Consider the following 24,478-nt stretch of genomic DNA (forward strand, 5'->3'; position numbering starts at 1 on the left):
GTACTAGTAGCTACCCAGGGTCGTGATAGGACCGTACCTCCTGATGCAGAGGTTATTCATGGATATGTGCAAGATCGTGTCAAGGGGGATGGGCCAGCTCAAGCTCTACCCAATACTATTGTCCCGCCAAGTCTTTCAAGATACCTTGGCTCGTATGTTAGAAATCCTTGAGGGGATGGACCAGGCAGGAGCTTTGTCCGTAACTTCTGATGGCTCACAGACCCGTGTTGGAGGTCAAACTCAAGATTTGATAGTTGCTCCAGAGTCTCAGACTCCTAGGACTCAGCCAGCTGCCGTTGTAGCTACTCGTTTCGATATCATGGAGTTTCCTGATATGACATCACATTTGGTGAACAGGCCTTCTATGACTATTGATGAGCAAAAGATGTTTGGGAGGTTCAGAATAATGAATCCTCCTACTTATACTGGTGACTTAGGTGAGGATGCATATGAAGTTATAGTTAGTTGTTATGACAGGTTGCATAATCTTGGATTCTTGGAGTCCCATGGAGTTGACTACACAACGTTTCAGATGACTGGCTCTGCTAAGCAGTGGTGGAGGGATTATATTAGTAGTAGGCCAGCTGGATCCCATCCATTATCCTGGACTGAGTTTACTCAGGTATTTCTATCCAAGTTTGTTCTACGAAGTGAGAGGGAGCGCAAGAGGGCTGGGTTTGAGGGTTTGCAGCAAAATGGTATGTCAATTATAGAGTATGAGGGTAAATTTCATGCCTTGGCTAGGCATGCTTCGATGATACTTCCCACAGAGGCTGAGAGGGTGAGAAGGTTTGTTAAAGGGCAGATTATTCTGATCTGCCTAGGAGTTTCTCAAGTTGCCGCTTCTGGTGTTCCATTCTAGAAAGTGGTAGATGCTGCAAAGGAGTTGGAGATGATTCGGCGTGAGGGATTTGAGCAGCGAGAGGGCAAGAGGACTCGTTATTCAGGTGATTATGGTGGTGCTCCGCCCAGGAGTCGGGGTTACTTGGGTAGAGGTTATCACCCTCAGTCTAGCAGACCCATTCATGCTGCTATACCAGCATCTGAGGCTGGTTACGCTGAGCATAACTCTTCGAGCTCGGTACATACTTCGTAGGGTTCATCTGCTAGACCTGTAGTTTGTGGAGGGCATTCTAGTCATTCAGGTTCCTCTCATCAGCCTGCGTCTCGTAGGGGCTATTTTGAGTGTGGTGATATGGGACACTTTGTGAGAGACTGCCCTAGGACAAGACGTGGTGGCTTACCTCAGGGTTCTCAGGGTTCGACTTCCAGGGCTGCACAACCTCCAGCTAGGTGTTGTGCAAAGAATGGTAGAGGTGGTTCTCATTCAGGTAGAGGTGGTTCTCCTTTTGGTCGAGGTGGTGTTCGTGGAGGTTCACAATCTGATGGAGGTCGTTCTCACTGCTATGCTTTTCCAGGTAGGCAAGAGGTTGAGGCTTCAGATTCTGTTATAACAGGTATTATTCCGGTTTGTCATCGATCAGCTACTGTACTATTCGATCCAGGCTCTACTTATTCTTATGTGTCCACATATTTTTCTCCTAGTCTAGATATATTATGTGAGTCTCTTGATTTGTCGATACGTGTCTCTACTCCTGTCAGGGATTCTGTGGTTGTAGATCGGGTGTATCGATTATGTACTGTTACCTTGATGTGGTATGACACTCATGCACATTTAAAAGTCTTATATATGATAGATTTTGATGTGATTCTCAGTATGGATTGGTTATATTATTACCACGCAATTTTAAATTGTCATGCCAAGACCATTACTTTAGCTATGCCTGGAATTCCTTTAGTAGAATGGAGAGGTTCACTTAGTCACCCTTCTAAGGGTGTGATATCATTCCTTAAGGCTCATCAGTTAGTACAGAGAGGATGTTTGGCTTACTTGGCCCACATTCGAGATACTAGTATTTAGACTCCTATGCTTGAGTCTATTCGAGTAGTGAGTGAATTTTCAGAAGTATTTCCGAACGATTTGCCAGGTCTTCCACTAGATCGTGATATTGATTTTTGTATTGATGTGGAGCCAGGCACTCGGCCTATTTCCATTCCTCCTTATCGTATGGCACCGACTGAATTGAAAGAGTTGAAGGAGTAATTACAGGATTTGTTGAGCAAAGGTTTTATTAGGCCGAGTGTATCTCCTTGGGGTGCTCCAATGTTATTTGTGAACAAAAAAGATGGATCTACGCGTATGTGTATTGAGTATCGGCAGTTGAACAAGGTAACCATCAGAAATAAGTATCTGATACCTCGTATTGAGATCAGTTACAGGGTGCTTCACTTTTCTCCAAAATTGACTTGAGATCTGGCTATCATCAGCTGAAGGTTCAGGTGGAGGATATCCCTAAGACCGCTTTTCGAACACGTTATGGTCACTACGAGTTTTTGGTGATGTCTTTCGGATTGACAAATGCCCCAGCAGCTTTTATGGACTTGATGACTGGAGTGTTCAGACCGTATTTAGATTCCTTTGTTATTGTCTTCATAGATGATATATTGATATACTCACTCACTAAGGAGGAACACGAGCATCATTTGAGGATTGTTCTTGGGATTCTAAAGGAGAAGAAGCTTTATGCAAAGTTTTCAAAGTGTGAGTTTTGGCGTAGTTCAGTAGCATTCTTTGCACATCCTATGAAGATTGAGGCGGTTAGAGATTCGGTCAGACCTGCTTCAGTTACTGAGATTCGGAGTTTCTTGGGCCTTGCAGGTTATTATCAACGGCTTGTTGAGGGTTTCTTATCCATTGCATCTCTATTAACTAGATTGACATAGAAGGAGGTGACTTTTCAGTGGTCTGACGAATGTGAGGTTAGATTTCAAAAGCTCAAGACTTTATTAACTACTGCTCCGATTTTTACCCAACCCGTGGAGGGAGAGGGTTTTGTTGTATATTGTGATGCTTCTCGGATTGGTCTTGGTTGTATGTTGATGCAAAAGGGAAGGGTGATATCTTATTCTTCGAGTAAGTTAAAGGTTCATGAGAAGAACTACCCTATTCATGATTTAGAGTTGGCGGCTGTTGTGTTTGCATTAAAGATTTGGAGGCATTATCTTTATGGCATGCTTATGAGGTGTTCAGGGATCATCGTAGCCTCCAATATATATTCAATCAGAGAGATCTGAATTTGAGGCAGCGGAGATGGCTGGAGTTGCTCAAGGACTACAACATGACTATTCTTTATCATCCAGGCAAGGCAAATGTTGTAGCAGATGCCTTGAGTCGAAAGGCGGTAAGTATAGGTAGTCTATCCATGTTACAGGTCGACGAGCGTTCTTTATCTAGGGATGTCCAATCCTTGGCCAATAGCTTTGTGAGACTTGATATTTCAGAATCTGTTAAGGTGTTGGCTTATATGGAGGCTAGGTCATCCTTGTTGGAGCAGATTCGGGCTCAACAGTTTGATGATGGTGATTTATGTAAGATTAGGGATAAGGTGTTAAAAGGAGAATCCAAGGCTGAAATTCTTGATAGTGAAGGAGTTTTGAGGATTAAAGGTCGTATATGTGTTCCTCGTACAGGTGATTTGACTAGATTAATCATGGAGGAGGCTCATAGTTCGAGGTACTCTATTCATCCGGTGGCTACTAAGATGTATCATGACTTGAAGCAACATTATTGGTGGTGTCGTATGAAGAGGGACATAGTAGATTTTGTATCGCAGTGTCTAAATTGTTAGCAAGTCAAGTATGAACACCAAAAGCCTGGAGGTGTGGCACAAAGGATGCCTATACCTGAGTGGAAGTGGGAGCGTATTTCCATGGAATTTGTGGTAGGATTGCCACGCACCTTGTGTAAGTTCGACGCTATATGGGTCATTGTGGATCAACTAACTATGTCTGCACACTTTGTACCAGTTCAGACTACCTATAACTCAGATAGGTTAGCCAAGATTTTTATTCGAGAGATAGTTCGGTTGCATGGGGTTCCTATATCTAATATTTCAGATCGTGGCACCCAATTTACATCTCATTTCTTGTAGTCTATGCAGAAAGAGTTTGGCACTCGGGTGGATCTTAGTACAACCTTTCACCCTCAGACTGATGGTTAGTCTGAGCAGACTATTCAGGTTCTAAAGGACATGTTGCGGGCGTGTGTGATTGACTTTGGTGGTCAGTGGGATCAGTTCTTGCCTTTATCGGAGTTTGCTTACAATAATAGTTATCATTCCAGCATTGGGATGACACCATTTGAGGCTCTGTATGGTAGGAGATGTCGATCTCCAATTGGCTGGTTTGATGCATTTGAGGTTAGACCATGGGGTACAGATTTGTTGAGAGAGTCTTTGGACAAGGTCAAGTTGATCCAAGATAGACTTCTCATGGCTCAAAGCAGGCAAAAAAGTTACGCTTATAGGAAGGTTCGTGATTTAGAGTTTATGGTTGGAGAGACGGTTCTTCTTAAGGTTTCACCCATGAAGGGTGTGATGAGATTTGGTAGGAAGGGCAAGTTGAGTCCAAGGAACATTGGTCCTTTTGAGATTGTGGAGTATTGGTGAGGTGGCATATCAGTTGGCTTTGCCACCTGGGTTGTCAGGTGTCCATCCTGTATTTCATATTTCAATGCTTAAGAAGTATCATCAGGGTGGTGATCATGTGATTCAATGGGATTCAGTGTTACTTGATAAAAATTTGACTTTTGAGGAAGAGCCGATCAACATTTTGGATAGGCAAATTCGGAAGCTGAGGTCCAAGGAGATTGCTTCAGTAAAGGTTCAGTGCAAGCATCGTCCAGTAGAGGAGGCTACATGGGAGACAGAGTCAGACATGAGGAGTAAATATCCTCATCTTTGTGAGCGTTCAGGTTAGCTCTTTTCTGTCCCGTTCAGAAACATAACGTAAGTTACAAACGAGAGGAGAAACAATAACTTCTGCTAACGAAAACAAGAAACTTTTCATTTCTTTTCAATTCTACCAAGGTATGTTGTTAAAGTAATTTGGTTTGTTGTTATTATTATATTATTACATGGATAGTTAATATCAAAGTGGGAAGAACAATTGGTATCAATTATAAATAAAAGAAAAAAATGGCAGATCCTTCTAAAAAATTCCTCGTTGTTTAGTATCAACCCATGTTGTATTTAATTCCATTAATGACCGGCTTTCTGATGGTGTACATTGATTTATGGGTTGATTTTTATCTTATTTTATCATTTTATTTCTTGTTATTATCATTCTAATTGATGGAAAAAAATAAAAATAAAATAAAATAAAGGGATTTGGAATTGAAAAGTTTGGATGGCAGCAGGTATGGAGTTTTGAGTCATTATATTGGCAGGAGACAAAAGTGACTGTCAATTATGAGCCAATCATTGGCAATCCTGCCAATCATTGACACTCATTGGAAATCATGTGACAATGATTGGCCTTGGCATTAAATTCTTTAACATTGGCATGTAAAAGAATAAATGACCTGCAGATGGTCATGTTGTAGTGCTTCTGTTTGTCTGCAGTCGTTATTTCGTGACCTGCTTAAGCTAATTATAAAATTTAGATAAATTTAATATATTGAGATTGGTAATTAATTATTAGGTGTTATTTTATATGAACTAACATTGAATTTTAGTCCATTTGAAGAGGTTAAAGTTAAGTTCTTGGCTAGAAATTTAGCAAGTATGAAAAATTTGGCATACCATTATATATCAAGATTTGGAGTTTTGTTGAAAATATGAGTGAGTTTTAGTTTCTACGATAGACATATAATATTTTGAATGTCTACAAAAATTGCTTACTTACGAATATTGCAAAATGGGTAGATTGGGAACGTTCCAAAAACATGCGAAAACGAAAGGAAAAATCTTAAAAGATTCGTGGCACAAGTTCGTCTTCAAAGGTAGGTTAAGACTTTTTAGACTTGTTGAAGGACGTTTTCCTAATTAAAGATTTAAAATGAAATAGACAAAGGGGTAAGGGTGAAAGACGGGGGTCTTGTATCAATGGTGTGACGGGCATTGGTGCGAGTATTGGTGTTATAACACGGAAAGTTACTACTATAGAATGTAGATTGTAATATGAGAATTTGCCAAAGCTTATGGGCATGGGATGATATATTATTGACTTGAAATTTTTGTGTGATTGTGTTTTATTATTTTTTTTACACCCGCATAGTTGTGATAATGGAGGTGGTTGTGTATTATGTCGATATTGATTGAGTGAGATGCATCATCATCCCCGTATTTTGAAATAATACTCTATACATGTATTGACATGAGATTGAGTATAAGATGGGCACGTGGACATCGTCCGTGCTGGGGATGGTAAGATGTTAAGATTGTAATTTGGGCACATGGAGATCGTCCGTGCAGAAATTGTTGAATATTATGATGGTGCGTTGAGATCGTCCGCACAGACACGTGGAGATCGTCCGTGTCGGTATATGGACCTCGCGAGTCCCCCATGGGTCATGAACTCTCGATGTATTTCTGAGGAGTATCATGTATATACGGTTGAGTGAGTACTGGGTATTATGTGACATATCATTACATGGTATAATATTGCATTGGATTTCATCCCATCATTCATTATTGATGATTATATGTCTCATTTGGTGTTTTAAAAATACTTAATGTTGATTTCCTTTATTGATGAAACTTAAATAGTAAGTGTAATAAATACACACACACACACACACACACACACACATATATATACATGTATAATCTAAATATTTTCTTATATAACTCCCGTCACTACTTCTTCATTGTCTGTCAATGAGACATACTTGGTACACGTGGTTTCGTACTCATACTACACTTGTTGCACTCTTTGTGGTGCAGATTAGATTCTAAGTAGGATCACATCTCGTGGAGCAAATTGAGTCCGAGCTTGGAGTTCTTGGAGTTGTGGTGAGCTGCTTGGCTGTTCCGTGGCCCACACTTCCCTCTATCTTTTATTTATTCTGTTATTAGTGTTCAGACAGGATATTCCTTATGTTAGATTTGTCATCTAGTTTCATGCTTGCATCGAATTTTAGAAGCTCTTGTACTTAAGACACCAATTCTTGGGGTGATATGTTTTAGCTTCCGCATTTCTTACTTATAAGGAACTCAATGTTGGATATTCTTGCTTAGTGTTAGTCTTTTACTCATTTGTTGGTTTAGTTGGGTTGGCTTACCTATTGGTTTGGAACATAGGTGCCATCACGACTTGCAAATTTGGTTCTTGACAAAGACTCAAAGAAGGACGGAGAAAGTGATGTCCATGCCAATCTTGCTGAAGGTAATGAAGTGATTGTTGTTGTAGTCGTTGAGGCAAATCTGTTGGCAAATAAAATAGGCTGGCTGCTAGACACAGGCGCCTCAAGGCATTTCTGTGCCAATAAAGAGTTATTACATGAATTTGAGGAGTCTACTGATAGAGTGTGTGTATATATGGGTAACTCCACTACTGCTGTAGTAATGGGTAAAGGAAAAGTTTTGCTTAAATTAACATCTGGAAAGACATTATCCTTGAACAATGTTTTGTATGTTCCCTCCCTCCGTAGAAACTTAGTTTCCAGAGCACTTCTCAACAAAGTAGGCCTTAAACTTGTGTTTGAAGCTGATAAAATAATTATTTCTCGTGGAGGTTAATTTGTTGGGAAGGGATATCTTTGTGGAGGATTATTTGTATTAAACATTGTTCAAGAGATTATCAATAATGCAAGCATTTCATATTCTGCTTATATTGTTGAGTCTATTAATTTGTGGCATCGTAGACTAGGTCATGTTAATATTGCTTTTATTTAAATGCTCAGAAAAATGGAATTAATTCCTATGATAAAAACTGATGATTTTTCCAAATGTCATATTTGTGTAGAAGCAAAGCATGCCAAGAAACCTTTCAAATTTGTTTTTAGTAGAGAGACTGAATAACTTGAACTAATACATTCAAATTTTGCCGAGGTAGAAAAAGGTATTACATTACTTTTGTTGATAACTTTTCTAGATACACTAAGGTATATCTTCTTAAGTCTAAACATAAAGCTGAAAGCATGTTTTGAAATTTAGATCAGAAGTGAAAAATCAATTAGATAGGAAAATCAAGAAGTTTAGATCTGATAGGGGTGGTGAATATAGTACTAAAACTCTAGAAAAAATTTGTAAGAAAAAGGGTACTATAGATGAAGTTAGTGCTCCATATACTCCCCAACAAAAGGGTTTAGCCGAACGAAAAAATAGAGCTCTTAAAGAAATGATGAACTCTATGCTTTTAAGCTCTGGTCTATCTAACAATATATGGGGAGAAGCAGTCTTGTATGAATGCTATATTCTTATTAGTGTCCCACATAAGAAGTTAGACGAGACCTCATATGAGTTGTAGAAAGGGTTTACTCTTAACTTGAAATTTCTGAAAGTGTGTGGGTGTTTTGCTAAGGTCGGTCTACCTGATTTTAATTGAGTAAATGTTGGTTCTAAGACTTCTAATAATATCTTTATTGTTTATGCTCAAAATAGTGCTGCATATAGATTTATGTCTCTATATGATCATTCTATTCGTGAATCTAGAGATGCGGAATTTTCTGAGTATATTTTTCCTTTGAAAAATAATGTTGTGAGGGATGCGCAAAATAATGCTTCTATGTATATTTCTATTAATTCGCATGTTGTACCTTCTTCTAGAGTTATTTCATATGAGCATGAAAATGAATTTAGAAGGAGTAAGAGTGATAGAATTGAGACAAGTTTTTATCCTGATTTTATCACTAATTTCTTAACTGAAAATTTTGATATTAATATTTTAAAGAACGAATTAGTATCTATTTATTTAAAAGAAGGAGACTCGAAGACTTATGATTAAGCAATGATATAAATAGATGTTATATTTTGGAAAGAGGCTATTAAAAGAGAATTAGACTCCATAGTTTCTAATCACACTTGGGGTTTGTATGGTTTACCTAAAGGTTGTAAGGCCATAAGTCGCAAGTGAATATTTAAGAAGAAATTGAGAAATGATTGTACAATTGATAAATATAAAGCTAGACTTGTGATTAAGGGTTTTAACAAAAAGAAAGGTGTTGATTACTTTGATAGTTATTCTCCTATGACTAAAACAACGACCATTAGAACTAGTATTTCTTTGGCTGCTATTCACGACTTAGTGGTACATCAAATGGATGTCAAAACGTAATTTCTAAATGGTTTTTTAAAGGAAGAGATCTATATGACTCAACCTGAGGGTTTTGTGGTTCCAGGACAAGAGGATAAAGTCTGCAAACTGAGAAAGTCCTTGTATGGACAAAAACAAGCACTTACGCAATAGTATGGAAAATTTAATATCACATTATTGGACAATGACTTTGTTGTAAATTCATCTGATACATGTGTTTATTCTAAGATGATAGGTTGAGATTGTGTTATTATACGTTTATATGTAGATTACATGTTAATCTTTGGTCCTAATGTGAATGTTATTAATAAGACTAAGAATTTTTTGTCTTCTAAATTGGAAAGAAAAGACCTTGGTGAAGCAATGTGATTTTGGGAGTTAAAATCAAAAGAACTCTTAATGGTTTCTCTTCATGTTAGTCTCATTACAATGAAAAGATGTTGAAAAATTTTGATTGTTTTAATGTAGTTCCAGTGAAAACTCCTTATTTTCCTAGAATACACTTGAAAAAAAATTAAAGAATTTAGTGTTTCTCAAACTAAATACGCTAAAATAAACGGGAGTGTAATGTTTCTCATGAACTACACGCGTCCTGATATAGCTTATATTGTTAGTAGATTGATTAGATATACTCATAATCCTAGTAGTGAACACTGGAATTCTCTTCATCGGTTGCTAAGGTATTTGAGAGGTACTATGAATTGATGTTTGCATTTTCACAAATTTTCTGCTGTTTTAGAATGTTTTTGTGATGCAGACTTATAGTTGACAATGATGTAGTTAGCTCCACCAGTGGCTATGTGTTTACATTGGGTGTAGGCGCTATTTTGTGAATGTCTTCTAAACAGACTTGTATAACACATTCTACCATGGAATAAGAATTCATTGCTTTCGAGTTGGCAGGGCAAGAAGCTGAATGACTGAGAAATCTTTTGGCAGATATGACTTTGTGGGGAAGACAAGCTTCACCAGTTTTTCTTCATTGTGACTCACAACCAGTAATTGGAATTGTCGAATATAGCGTGTATAATAAAAAAAAGACATATTCACATCACACATGGTGCATTTAAACAGTTGTTGAAACTGGGTGTTATTTCCTTGGAATATGCAAGGTCCGAAAGAAATTTGGCGGATCCTATGACCGAGGGCTTGAAACTAAAATAATCCTTGAAAGATCGAGGGGGATAGGTCTAAATCCCATTGATTGAGGTAATGTGGTGGACCAGTTAGGGCTCAATATATACCACATTTCTATCCCTATGACGTGAGGCAGTGTTTTATAAAGTTGAGCTTATTTTTCTCTTAATGATTCTATAGCCGAAAGGTGGTCTATTTGAGATAGACTTGATAGAGTCACCTACGTGAGTGTAAAGGTATAGTCTCCTTTTATGAAAGACATGGGTCGTCTTTCTAGAGAACTCATAAGACCCAAGGTGTGTGTCCATGACCATAAAAGATCTTTGCTTGTATCTCGGAGGTTGCTTAAAATTTATGGATATAGTATGTGTTATGGAGGTCTAAATTTATTTCCGTTTAGCTCAAGATTTTTTCACTTTGTGGATATTGAGTTGTTGTCTCATTTTCACTATGTGTTAATTCAAATCAAAAGATATTGACACTTAAGTACATGTTCCTTCCTTTTGTCCAAAAGTTAGTTCTTACTCTTTATCTTTGCATTGGTGGGGGATGGTTGAGTTAATACTATAGTTGAGTTAATTCTAAGTATGTTACATAAGTCTAATACAAAGATATAACAACAATACGTTTCAAAAGAGAAAACATATCCGTTCGAATAAACAAACAAGAGGTTTCTATGAAATTGAAATAATGGCCTTTAATGCCATTAAGCTTGACAATTCGTTTCTTAATATGAAAAAGAATAATTATCTCTTCTATTTTAAACTCATCCTCTTGAAATATCTATATAAAAATGACAATTTGTGTGCATAGAAAATACAACATCAACCATAAAGGAAAAGAAAAAAGAATTTCCCTCCTTTCATCATATTCTTTGAATATTTTTGGGCATTTGGTTTTGCGCAACCTCCAAACTCTTAGCCAGGAGTGCACGTGTTTGAGAATAACTATGAAACCTTAGGGAGCAATCGGCTATAATGATTTGCATCGAAGTCAAGTCGAAATCGCTTTCAAGGCAGTGACTTTGCACGACACAGTATTTGTGATAAGTTCTTTACTACTTTATAATTCCAATCTAATATCAATATTGTAGGATTTTTCCTAACAGTATTTTCTTTTCTAAACCTTAAGTGTTGGAGGACAAATAAATTATCACAAACTGGTACAATCTACACTAAATTTTATTTTCCAATAAAATGTTTTTGATTTCATTTTATGTAATGACCCGCTAGGTCGTTTTGAGAACTAGGACCATTTTGACTCGTTCCATTATGTTTAAATCGAAGATTTGAAATAATTCGGTAACTACACTTAGTTAATTATCTGATTTTTTTAATATAATTAATTTAGTAAGAAAGTAATGGGCCGAACCTGAGATCCATTCCATAACCATGGCCCATATAATAAGTACAGGAAGTTAGTGGGATTTAGTTATTTGAGATCAAAATTATTTTATTTGTTTGGAAAAGAAAGAACGGAGGCAGTAGTGCGGCACCGCCACATTAAGAACCAAGAAGGTACAGTTCGTATACCCATTTTATATATGTGGAATAGCGGACATCATTTAATTAATATGTATGGACTATAGATGATGTAAAGGCTTGCATTATTTTAATTATGTTGGAAGAAAGAAAGTGGAATACTTTATTGTGAGAGTAATATATAATTAGAGTGGATGATGGATGTAAATTGAGGCAGTAGGGTGCTTGTGTGGTTAGCCAATGATAATTAGATTGTGACTTAAAGGGTTTAAAAAAAATGAAAAAATAGAAGAAAGGGCATTAACGTTTTGGATTTCTTCTTGTTGTTGCACCAGTAAGTTTTCTCTTGGGATAGGAGACAGTTTTGTTGACTTATTATGTTAATGTGATAATGTTAGGTTTATTAATTTATCTTTGCAAGAGTTGGCTGGAAAAATAAATAATATAAATAAAATTTAAGGAACTAAAGTATAGTAGTTGTGGAAGTTTAGAGTTTTGTTAATTTTCATTTAAATTTTTGTTGCTATTCTTGTCACTCACTATGAATTAGTAAGCCTATTTATATGAACACTATTAGGATATGATATTTAATGGAATTAAGATTCAACTCTAAACGTAAAATTTAGGAATATGGGACTTGACATACTAGAGGACACTAAAATTTATGAATTTAATTATTTCTCATGGATGTTAGTTTTGGTATCATTAGGTTAAATGAGTTTTGAAGTTCAAAATAGAGGTATAACTCTATGGATGTCTATAGATTTATTTGCTTATGAATATTGCATAATTGGTAAATTGAGAGCGTTTGGAAACTTTGCGAAAAGGAAAGGAAATATCGTGAGGATTGGTGGCACGTGTTCGACATTCAAGGTATGTTAAGACTTTTTAGACTTGTTGAAGGACGTTTTCCTAATTAAATATTAAAAATGAAAATAGACAAAGGGGTAAGGGCGAAGGATGGGGGTCTCGTATAAATGGTGTGACGGGCATTGGTACGAGTACCGGTGTTATGAAACGGAAAGTTACTACTATAGAATGTGGATTGTAATATGAGAATTTGCCAAAGCATATGGGCATTAGATGATATATCATTCACTTGATGTTTTTGTGTGATTTTGTTTTGTTTTTTACACCCGTATAGTTGTGATAATTGAGGTGGTTGTGTATTATGTCGATATTGATTGAGTGAGATGCATCATCATCCCCTTATTTTGAAATAATATTGTATACATGCATTGACATGAGATTGAGTATAAGATGGGCACGTGGAGGTCGTCCATGCTGGGGATGGTAAGATGTTAAGATTGTAAGTTGGGCACGTGGAGACCGTCCGTGCGGAAACTGTTTGATATTATGATGGTGTGTTGAGATCGTCCGCACAGACACGTGGAGATCGTCTGTGTCGGTATATGGACCTCGCGAGTCCCCCATTGGTCATGAGCTCTCGATGTATTTCCGAGGAGTATTATGTATATACGGTTGAGTGAGTACTGGTATTCTGAGACATATCATTATATGGTATCTTATTGCATTGCATTTCATCACATCATTCATTCTTGATGATTATATGTTTTGTTTTGTGTTTGAAAGGTACTTTATGTTGATTTTCCTTTATTGGTAAAACTAAAATAGTAGGTGTATATATATATACTTGTATAATTTAAGAATTTATTTTTTTATATAAACTCCCATCACTACTTCTTCGTTGTCGGTAAATGAGACATACTGGGTACACATGGTTTCGTGCTCATACTACACTTGTTGCACTCTTTGTGGTGCAGATTTGATTTCGAGTAGGAGCACATCTCGAGGAGCAGTTTGAGTCCGAGTTTGGAGTGTCTTGGAGTTTTGGTAAGCTGCTTGGCTGTTCCGTGGCCCACACCTCCCTCTATCTTTTACATTCTGTTATTCAGTATTCAGACAGGATATCCCTTTTGTTAGATTTGTAATTTTAGTTTTAGACTTACATCGTATTCTAGAAGCTCTTGTACTTATGACACCAATTCTATGGTCAGATTTTTTTAAGTTTTCCGCATTCGTACTTATAAGGAACTCAATGTTGGAGATCTGACAAATTATTGTCTTTTCACTCATTAGTTACTTAAGTTTGTTAAAATATGTTCGTTGGCTTACCTATTAGTGGGGAACGTAGGTGCCATCACGACTCGTGATTTTTTGGGTCGTGACATTTTATCAATACAAAAAAATATTCCCACTATCACTAAACATCAAAACTTCATTGTTAAAATATATAGGGAAAAATTCTCAAATAATACTATTAGCTATATACATTTTAATAAATAATTTCCTAGCTAATTCATGTTTTTATTATAAAAATTACTAATTGATTGTTAGATTTTTTAATCAGCTCCAAATAATTCTTCAATAGTTGTTTCTACTTTCATTGTCCAAATCTATTTTGCATATTTATTTTCTTTGTACACTAAAATAAATCTCAAAAGGAAAAAATAAATTCTGACAAGTCAAATTGCGTAAATATTCCAAGAGAAAGAACATTATATTATTGTTGGTGTCTTTCCAAACTAGAAATTCTTCTTTATTATAAAAAATAAAATCAAATCAAATTAGGGTTAGAGAAAGAGAAAATGTAGGAGGGATTACAAAGTAGGAGTCGAACCCTCACCAATAAATTGAATTTTCTGCTAGTCAATAAACATAACTACTAAGATTCTCCAATTAACAATTCTTTGTATGTAATGATCATTATTTCTCAATGCGTCTGTAAGATTATTTACAATCTCTCTTCAAATGCATAAAATATTCTTCATTTATATCGAGTGTTTATAATTTTCATTAATAGCAATATGAGGGTGAAATTATATATAAATATATATATGTAACATATGTATATATACATATATATATGTATATACACCTGTGCTTCGCACGGGATAGAACGATTTTATAAGGCTTACATATTATCATGAGGTAATATTTATATTTTCGATACATAATTGGCAAAAACATTTTATCCTAAGGTAAAACGTTTCTCTGAACTCTGAAAGTGCTATTTTTTTTAAAAAAAAATCATCATACAAAAATTATGAGTCATAAATAAATTTTAAGTATTATTAAGAAGTCGAAGAAAATATTCCTTGAAATAGTTGGTAAGATGTATTGAAAAATAATAAATTCTAATAAGTCATAAAGAACAACATTAATATTTAAAAACAATACTTCCAAGTAAAGTGGAACATTACCTCCATACAAGATCATAATTAATTAAATTCAAATTGACGAACTTGGGCTCCTTTTTTATGAACCTAAATCAATCTCTTTTTTATTATTGTATGCATATCAAGTATATGGTAAAAATGACCCTAAAATTGTTATTATCATAAATGTGTTTTGGCAATGTCTCAAAATAGTCATTACTATTTTTAAGGTTTCATATCACCGGCCCCAACTTATTTGAATTAAGATATAGTTATTTTTATAGTTATAGTATGTAGTTACAAAAAATTAATGCAATTATAAACGATGTAGTAGGTGAATCTAAATGTTCTCGATGGGATATACTAAACAAAAATTTTGACACATAACATATTAAAATCTCACAACATAATTTTTGAGCACTTGAACGCACAAGTATCGAAGAATAATAATAAAGACGACCTCACTTTTCTAACAAATAAGAAAATAAATGCATGTGCTTAATATATATTTCAAAAATATAGTCTTTCGGGTAGTATCCAAGTTTACAGTTTACAAATTTAATTGAAAGAAGTCAGAATGAGTTATTACTTAATCAAAAATTAAAAAAAGTTATCAAAAGAAAGAGTTATAACTACAAAAATAATCTTTAATTATAATTAATAGCTTAATTATCATTAAATATGTATTTTCACATGCAATTGGTACTCTATATAAATGTCCCTAAAGTCTATAACAACATTGAATTCAATGACAATTAATTAATGTCGTTAAAGGTTGTAGCATTTTTTGTGAATGTGCATACTTATTGCAAGTAAAAAATATTTTTATTGTAGTGTATGTTGACATTTGTTAATTTCACGAAAACTTAATCTCTTATTATGGTGAAAATAGAAGAGAAAAAGAAGTTGGACTAATTAGTTAGTTAAGTTGCAATAAAATATGTGGACAAATTTTCTCTATACAAATATTCTAGCAATAATGCAATGACATACAAAATGTTTGTACCTAAGAAAAAATAATTATAATAATATACTAATTGTGGCAAGCAAGAGAGCAATAATTTTGGTTCTTTTAACAAACTTCATCATTTGTTCCGTATTAGTTATCAAATATTTATTGTTATGTGCTATCAAATATAGCACAACCCACAAACAATTTTCTCAAAAGTACATGAAGAAACTCTGTAAAAGAAGAAAAAAGAGAAGATGAATTTTCAATCTTCCTCATTGAAATTTTTAAGATAATTAAACAAAGTCACCAAAATATCAAAAAACAAATTGTAATAAATACATGAATCACTATGATTTTTATACTAAAAAATTCAGCTTCACGAAATAGGAGGAATGAAACTTTGACAAATAAAACACTTTATACGAAGCATAATTAATGTGTTTGAATTCAAAAAAAAAATACAAATAATAATGAAAGATATAAAAGATTTGTTTACTTAAGAACAAAATGTATGAATTCAATCATCAATCATTTCAACAGCGTTAAGAGTTGTACACTAAGAGGTCCAAAAATCATAATGTTGCATTGCAATTGAAATCAATTTCCTTTGTTTATATGAGCGGACACTTTAACATATTTAAAAAAAGGTCACCAAAATAGGAAAATAAATTACCATAATTTGATGAATAACTATGACATATAATAAAGATTAAGCTTCATGAAAAATTTCAAAAATGAAATAAACTTCATAATAACTCAATTACTGTATTTAACTTTGACTACCCTATAGTGGGAAAATCCCCCTACAAATTATAGTGGCACAAAATTCCTCTATTTATATTGACAACATAGAGTAGTGTGAAGAAATATTTATTGTGTCTTTTCAGAAAGAGCACAACTCTTTGGAAAACTTACAACCCTTAAGAAAGGTTACTACCTTTCATAAAATTCATGTTTTTTTTCATAAAATTCGCAATTTCATAATAGTCACAATGCTTCAAAAAGTTACAATTTTTCGTAAAGTCACAACTTTTCATAAAAGTCATAACTTTTTTATTAAAATCACAACTATTCATGAAGGTCAGAACTTTTCATGAAAAGGGAAGGCTAGTTTTCGAAATAGAAAAATTTAGAAGGGAATTCTTGTTTCTTGTGGCGCCACATAGGCGGGCCTAAATTCATGCTATGTTTATGTAGAACATGGTTTTGAATTTTTTCAAACAATAGTTGAACAAAGAATAAAGTTAAATGAAGAAAAAGTGATTATAATTCTTATGAAAAAATGGAGAACGTTTATCAAGATTTGATAAAATCTTTGATGTGATGAGATCTCACAAGCATTGTTGTCTTTTAGAATCTCGACTTCCCAAGAAAGGTAAATACATTGGTAATCTACATGTTATAGTTTCTTATACTTATATTTGTACTTTATTATAAACTAAAACTTTTACAATTAAATAGAATACTTGATTTCTTCTATTTCATGTGACACTCTTTCCTCTTTAATCTACTATAAAAAAAAAATATTTTCTTAATTGAAACATGATGAACTTTGAACTTCATATCTTTTTATCTTTGAAGGCACACTTATTTTGACTCTACATGAAACAAAAAAATTCTAAAACTTGTGGCCTTAAATACGTTGTAATATTTGTGTGACTATATAACTTCTCAATAATAGTAAAATAAAACAAATTATGACTTGATTATTTTCAAATACATACATATGTCATATATTTTTTAACAGATTGATGATAAAATGGTGTTACGTAAAATCGAAAAGGAGTATATGACATGTTAAATACCACAAGTCATTATTTTTTCTTTTAAAGTCATTGTGAGGTCTAATTTGTAGTCTAAGGATCATAAAATATGGGTTAAATATACTATATTAGTGCTAATATTTATATATATATTTTTATGAAACATCTAAATTATACTAAAAAAATTAAGCATAGTACGGATTTACAGATTATTCAAAACAAGTTAGCACAAGATGTTTTTTAGAACTTCAAAATTGCCAATTTCATTAAAGAACTCTTATTGATTTTCAACAACGCATTGTTTACTACCCATATGAAGCACTTCCAAATTCTATTGCGCTTGAACTCAAAGCCATTATTGTGAGGGGAATGGGTAAAAAGCCCTAATTAATCGCAAAATTGTGTGTTGATAAGATGAATCATGCAATACAATGTTGACAAGTCAAAAACTTGAGAAAAAGGGTATATAATGAACATAACAAAACTCAAGAAGGTGAGTCATCAATAGTAGGAGTACGAGAGTGAGAAATAAGGTTTGTGGGTTCAAGAACGATCAAAATAATGACTGCAAAGGGAAACAAAGAAGAATGACAAAAAAATACTTTGGAAACAATGAGTGAAGCTTACTAGAAGGTGGTCAAATTTATAGAAGATGTTTTGTGTAATAAATTTCTTTTATTTTGTTGTTCTGGTAAGATTTCGTAATTTATTATCAATTGGGATCAGAGACTATAATTAATCTCCTAACCCTTGTCATGTGCCTTTTTTAATATCAAGATTTTATGTTTTATTTTGAACAATAAAAGGTCACATAATTAAATTAACATAATTCAGTTGATAATGTGAACAATTTTTTGATACATGATCTGCATCAACAATCGTTTTTTATAGGAAAAACAAATATTCAATTTTTTTAATACATTTGATCATTTTAATAATAGTTATTATTTAATTGTCTCCTACCATATCATTCTCTATTGTCCACTCTTTCTAGTAGAACGTTGGAAGTAATTGTCTTTAATTTAGTGACTAAAATGATCAGTCAAGACCATAGCTTCTCACTAAAACATCATTATTTCACTCATTGTTTTATCTTTTTATGATTTGTAATTTATGTGATATCTAGGAAAGTTATCTACCCAACTTACTGTTATCACATGTATTAAGGTCAGTCAAAATTGCACAAACATAAAGAAGATGAAGTTGACAGAATTACTTATAATTTGAGTCCATTGAAACTACTGTGTCTCCTTAAGAAATTTAATCCCCTCACTGTACACGAGGATACTGATAATTTCTCCGAAGATAAAATAGATTTATCCTGTTAAAGAAGTAGTGGTACCTCAAACTTCCAGAACTTCAACGAACGTAAGAACAATAACAAGCCACACAGACTCAGTTGATTGACAGTTTGTTTATGAGAGAAAATATATTCAAAGAAGAAAAATTTCCAATTTTTGAAAAAATGAAAAATGACTTCCTTTTATAGCCATGTTCAGCATGAAACGTGTTTGTTCAGAAAAGTATGTTTAGGAAAGATGTGTCTTTAGAGAAAATTAACGACTTTTTGGAATTAGACTGTTATGACCGTTTCACGCGAATTTCAAATAAATTATGTTGCATCAAAATTAATTCTGTTATTTAAATCATTCTGAATAAATTTATAAGAGAAAAGAAATTGATTAGCAGGTCACATGATTTGTCAAATCCAAATTCAAATTCGAAGCCAAAACGGAGGTCGACCGAGAACCGACGGCGCGAGGGGGCACCTTCTTTTGAGACTTTTAAGAGGTAAAGGATGTTTTTCTAATATAAGGACAACAATTTTCCTTTTTTATAGTGATATGAGATAAATTACTTTTCATTTTCACTTTGCAAATAACTTTTCATTTTCCGTCCAAAATTGGTTCCTCATTTCATTTTTCTCTTCTGATTTCCTATTCATACTTTGCTAAAACCCAACATTTACTGCTCCTGTAATCTTCCTTTTCATCATTGGAAGGAAGAATTTCTCTCTTATATATAGTGATGGTCTTACTTTGTTAGCAGAACGTTGAGAATAATTATATTTTGTTTAGAAAATGAATGTGGTCAACCATGACCATAACTTCTCATTGAAACTTCATTATTTTATACTATATTTTTTGTAATTCATGTAGCATTTAATCCATTTATCTACTCAATTAACTATCCCGTATTCTTCCTATTCATTGTCGTTTGTTTAAGGGCTGAACGCGGTCAACCATATTGGCCATAATATCCCATTAAAATCCCATTATTTCAATCATTATACTAACTTTTTATGTCTTAGAATTCATGGAATTAACCTCTAGGCCATTTATCTACCCAATTTACTACTTCGTAATCTTCTTATTCATTGTTAAGAAAAAATTCTCCCCTATAAATAGAGATGGTCTTACTTTGTTGGCACAATATTGAGAGTAATTGCATTTTATTTAGTGGTTGAACATGGACAGTAATATTGGCCACAACTTCTCATTGAAACTCTATTATTTCACTCATTATTCTATCTTTTTATGTCCTGTCACTCATGTAACATCTACTTCATATTTGTACCCAATTTACTATCTCATTATCTTCCTATTCATTGCACGGAAGATTTTCTCTACTACAAATAGTGATGATCTTACTTTTTTTTTTGTTGTATTAGAAAATATAGAGTGCATAAAAGTGAGTTAAAAAAAGTTTTTAGTATTGAGTTCTGGATTCAACTCTTGTTCAGTATTTATTAAGTTGTACTTTATGATTCAGGTATGTTGTCTAGAGGGGACAAATTAAGAAGATTATTGCTAGATTAGTGAAAAGAATTCTTGTCATGAGCTTAAATCTCCTTAAAGAAAGAAATATATATATCCATGTCTCTTCCTGAAGATAATTTACTTTAAATTGTGATTTTAAAATTTCACCAACAAAAACTAGTTGACTTTCCCATATAAATGTATATCATCCTACAATTTTTTATTTTATTTTTTAACAAAGACTATATTTTCTAATCACTTGAAGAATATCTACGTGTAAACCTAAATTTGTTTTCTTTGTTGCTATTTTTTGTCATATTTTTTTCTTACAACCATGTTCCGAAATTTTATTTTGAATTGTGGGTCTATTAGAAAAAATATTATTATCACACAAAGATAGGAATGAAATATGTGTACATCTTAGTCTTACCCTCCTCAAATTCTCTTTTGGAATTATTATAAATGTTCACTATTAGAATAACAGACATCAAAATTGGTTTGGATAAACGCATCTTTTGAATTATGCATCTTTTTATTCCGCAAACGGGAAAGATTTGTGTACATCCTACATCTTAGACTCAACTGTACAATAATATGTTTTTAATAGTAAAAGATGATATTGAGCAAGACTTCATTAGCATAAGTGATGATGATATTTAAAAAATTTATTATAAATCCTTACAAATTGCCTTACAAAAAGTTATGGTGATCGTCAAAATTTTGTCCACAAAAATATGGATGTATCGCCAGTTCGCAACAATATTTTCTGCAACAACGATAATATCATATTGATTGATTTGTCTCTCGATATGTTTGACATATTTCTGAAGGAAGTAGAATTGATACACTCCCTACTAGTATTATTGAGCTTCATCCAGTTATACATTGTAGTTTTAGAAACATCAAATCATTCTTTTACTATTAAACTAAAAGTATGCTCTTGACAACTCAATGATATATTAATGTGTGAGTAGAACTTTTCCAGCCATTTCAATGAAATATCTCTTATTACTATCATAAATAATTTGGTTCTACGAGTTGAAATCTCTCTTTTTGAAAGGGTTGAATACGTTGAAGTTTGGCATTTTAGCTAAGCAACATTGTGATGAATTAACCAATTATGGGATAATTAGTGATGAACTTGTAGAAATGGTAGCTATGGGAAAGAAAAGTTGTGAAGAACTCTATATCAAGAATGTTATTTATCCATTAAAATTTTCTTTAATGCTCTTTCTTGAACTTTTGAGTGAAGACTCTTGTCTATTGATTATAACTTAAAAGAACTCATAACCATCATTTCAATATTCGACACTGCTAATCTAGGAATTCTTATTCTTTATCCTCAATCAATTGAATTTTTATTTCTCTAGTTATCCCAATATGTTGTCCGTAAATTTACGAGGAAGCATCTCACCTATATTTCTATACACTTTTCTATATTCATGGTTAAAAATGAAATTGTGAAATCACTTTGACCATACAAAATAGTAAATTATTTGAAATTTACTTCATCTCCATTACAGATTCACTCTCTTTACTTGCATTACAATTTTCTTACTCAAATAATCTTGCGTATAGAAAGTAAGATATGTCAATATTGAAGATGAAAGTGTAGGTAAGGTAAGAATTCACCATATTCCCTTTAGCTAATGAGGAAAGAATATGTGGATCATTTTTCTTGAGATGATAATATTGTGCTCTCCTGATTTGATGCACATAATTTATTTTCGTAGCTACAAAATAGGTGAAAAGTATATTCGATAAGTAGGAGACCTAACATCGATCTATCATCCTCATGTACTTTTACTTGTTCGCGAATTCTTCATGCAAGGCGATTCAAATTAAAGGAAAGGATTTCTACCTTTAAGCCTGTGGCATAAGTACTTGAACATGAGACGAGCTTGAATGTTTACCAAATTCCTCTATGTAGTAAATAATCCTTGGTCATTGTGCATGAAGTTCATTGAGACAATCTGTAACGACCTATTTAGTCATTTCGAGATGTAGAATCACTGTGATAAAAACTGAGTGTGTCGACGGATCACACGACGGACCGTCATGGTCACGACGGACCGTCGAGAGTCTCCGTGCCAAAACACTTAAACTCTGAAATTTGGGTATGGGGAATCAACTCTCTGAACTTCGCGACGACATGGCAGCACGGACCGTCGTAGGCACGACGTACCGTCACAAGACCCCTTACTGTTTTGACTATCTGAACTCTGTGACGACCCTGCACGACGGACCGTCGCAGGCACGACAGGCCATCACGAGTGGCGTAATTCCACCTGGGTCGGATTTCTGCTAAAGTTTTTAAGGGGCATTATGGAATATTTATGACAAACTATATGAAATTAGGGGGTAAGTTTAACAACTTATTTACTTGGGGGTTAAAGGAGATAACCTTGAAATAAAGAATGAGTTATTTTTATCATAATGAATTATATAGTAAGTAGGGTAAAACAAAGGGAATTTGAAAGAGGAGAAAATTAAAAAGAAAAGAAGAGAGAGCGAGCGAGAGAGAAAGAAGAACAAAGAGAAAGCAAAAAGCATTGGTGAAGTAGATTGCTTGATCACGATTCTTCGGTGGAGGTAGGTTATGGTTTATGCTATTTCATAGTAAACTCTAAATAGTGATTGATATGTGTTGGGTGGTATTGTAAAGTCTTCAATATGCTTAATTGTGTTGTTGCATGTTGTGATTATGTAAATGGTGATGGATTATAATGATGATACTGTGGAATCTTAAAAACCTTAAATCCACTTTATTAATGATGATGACTTGATATAAAAGAAGGCTTGATGAACTAAAAGAATGAGTTAATGGATCGGGTGTCACGAACCGACACGTAGTATTAGGGGATCGGATGTCACGAACCGACACATAGTATTAAGGGATCGGGTGTCACGAACCGACACGTAGTATTAGGGGATCCGGTGTCACGAACCGACACGTAGTATTAGGGTTCGGGTGTCATGAACCGACACGTAGTATTAAGGGATCGGGTGTCACGAACTGACACGTAGTATTAGGGGATTGGGTGTCACGAACCGACATGTAGTACTAAGGGATCGGGTGTCACGAACTGACACGTAGTATTAGGGGATCGGGTGTCACGAACTGACACGTAGGATTAGGGGATCGGGTGTCACGAACCGACACGTAGTATTAGGGGATCGGAATGTCACGTTCCGACATAAGAGTAATAAAGGGATTTAGTCTGGAATTATGTAAATGTAATTAAATTCAAAGAAACTATTTCCCAAATGAGTATGGTGTGGAAGCTTGAGTCATCATAGATGTACTTGGTGTTGTTGTCAATGGTTCTTATACTTGTTGTTGCCACCTGTTAAGTATTATAGTTGATTTTATACTATTGTTTAATATATATTGATTTCTATTTTGAGTTGGCCAATGATATCTACTCAGTACTTGTGCCTTGTCTTGACCCCTACTGGTGATTTTCTTCTTTGTTATTTGTGGGGTGCAGCAAATGTACCATCGACTTCAACCCAACCGCAACTCTAGCCAGTTTTCAGCTTATAAGATTTCAGGGTGAGCTATTGTTTCTAGCTCAGAATGGACTCTCTCCTTCACATCCTGATGTCTTGATGTTCGGACAAGGACAATCTCTTTTATTTGTTTTAGTTTCTTGAATACTCTTAGACTTAGAAATTTGAGGATAGATGTTCTTGGTGTGATGACTTCAAGATTTCGGGAATGATAAGTATGGAGTTTTAGAATTTATTTAATCGATTTTCGTTAATGAGTTTTAAGTCTTCCGCATTATATTCTGTTTATTATGGTTTAAATGTTGGGGTTTAGATTTGTTGGTTCGCTTACATAGTAGGATAAGTGTGGGTCCCACTCGTGGCTTGTTTTGGGTCGTGACAAACTTTGTATCAGAGTATTAAGTTTGGTAAGACCTACTAATGTTACAGAGGTAAGGAGCTTTGTTGGTTTAGCTAGCTACTACAATCGATTTATCAAGGGATTTTCTTCTGTTGTCTCCCAATTGACAAACTTGACTAAGCAGAGTGTTCCATTTGTATGGTCGGACGAGTGTGAATCAAGCTTTCAGAAGCTCAAGCCTTTGTTGACTACTGCACA

The 24,478-nt window shown here is 34.1% G+C and overlaps 1 protein-coding gene across 1 annotated transcript; it reads left to right on the top strand.

Moving 5' to 3' along the window:
* Positions 1–58: 58 nt before the first annotated feature.
* On the top strand, positions 59–7,580 carry LOC138340765 (uncharacterized). The gene is made up of 12 exons (XM_069292904.1): positions 59–789; positions 973–1,048; positions 1,097–1,489; positions 1,603–1,656; positions 2,281–2,380; positions 2,498–2,719; positions 3,049–3,531; positions 3,868–3,935; positions 4,071–4,504; positions 4,680–4,813; positions 6,802–6,854; positions 7,143–7,580. Exons 1-12 carry the CDS (start codon positions 59–61, stop codon positions 7,578–7,580), a joined length of 3,186 nt encoding a protein of 1,061 aa, XP_069149005.1.
* Positions 7,581–24,478: the final 16,898 nt, after the last annotated feature.

The sequence above is a fragment of the Solanum lycopersicum genome, chromosome 1 (assembly GCF_036512215.1).
Source record: "Solanum lycopersicum chromosome 1, SLM_r2.1".
Taxonomy (NCBI): Eukaryota; Viridiplantae; Streptophyta; class Magnoliopsida; order Solanales; family Solanaceae; genus Solanum; species Solanum lycopersicum.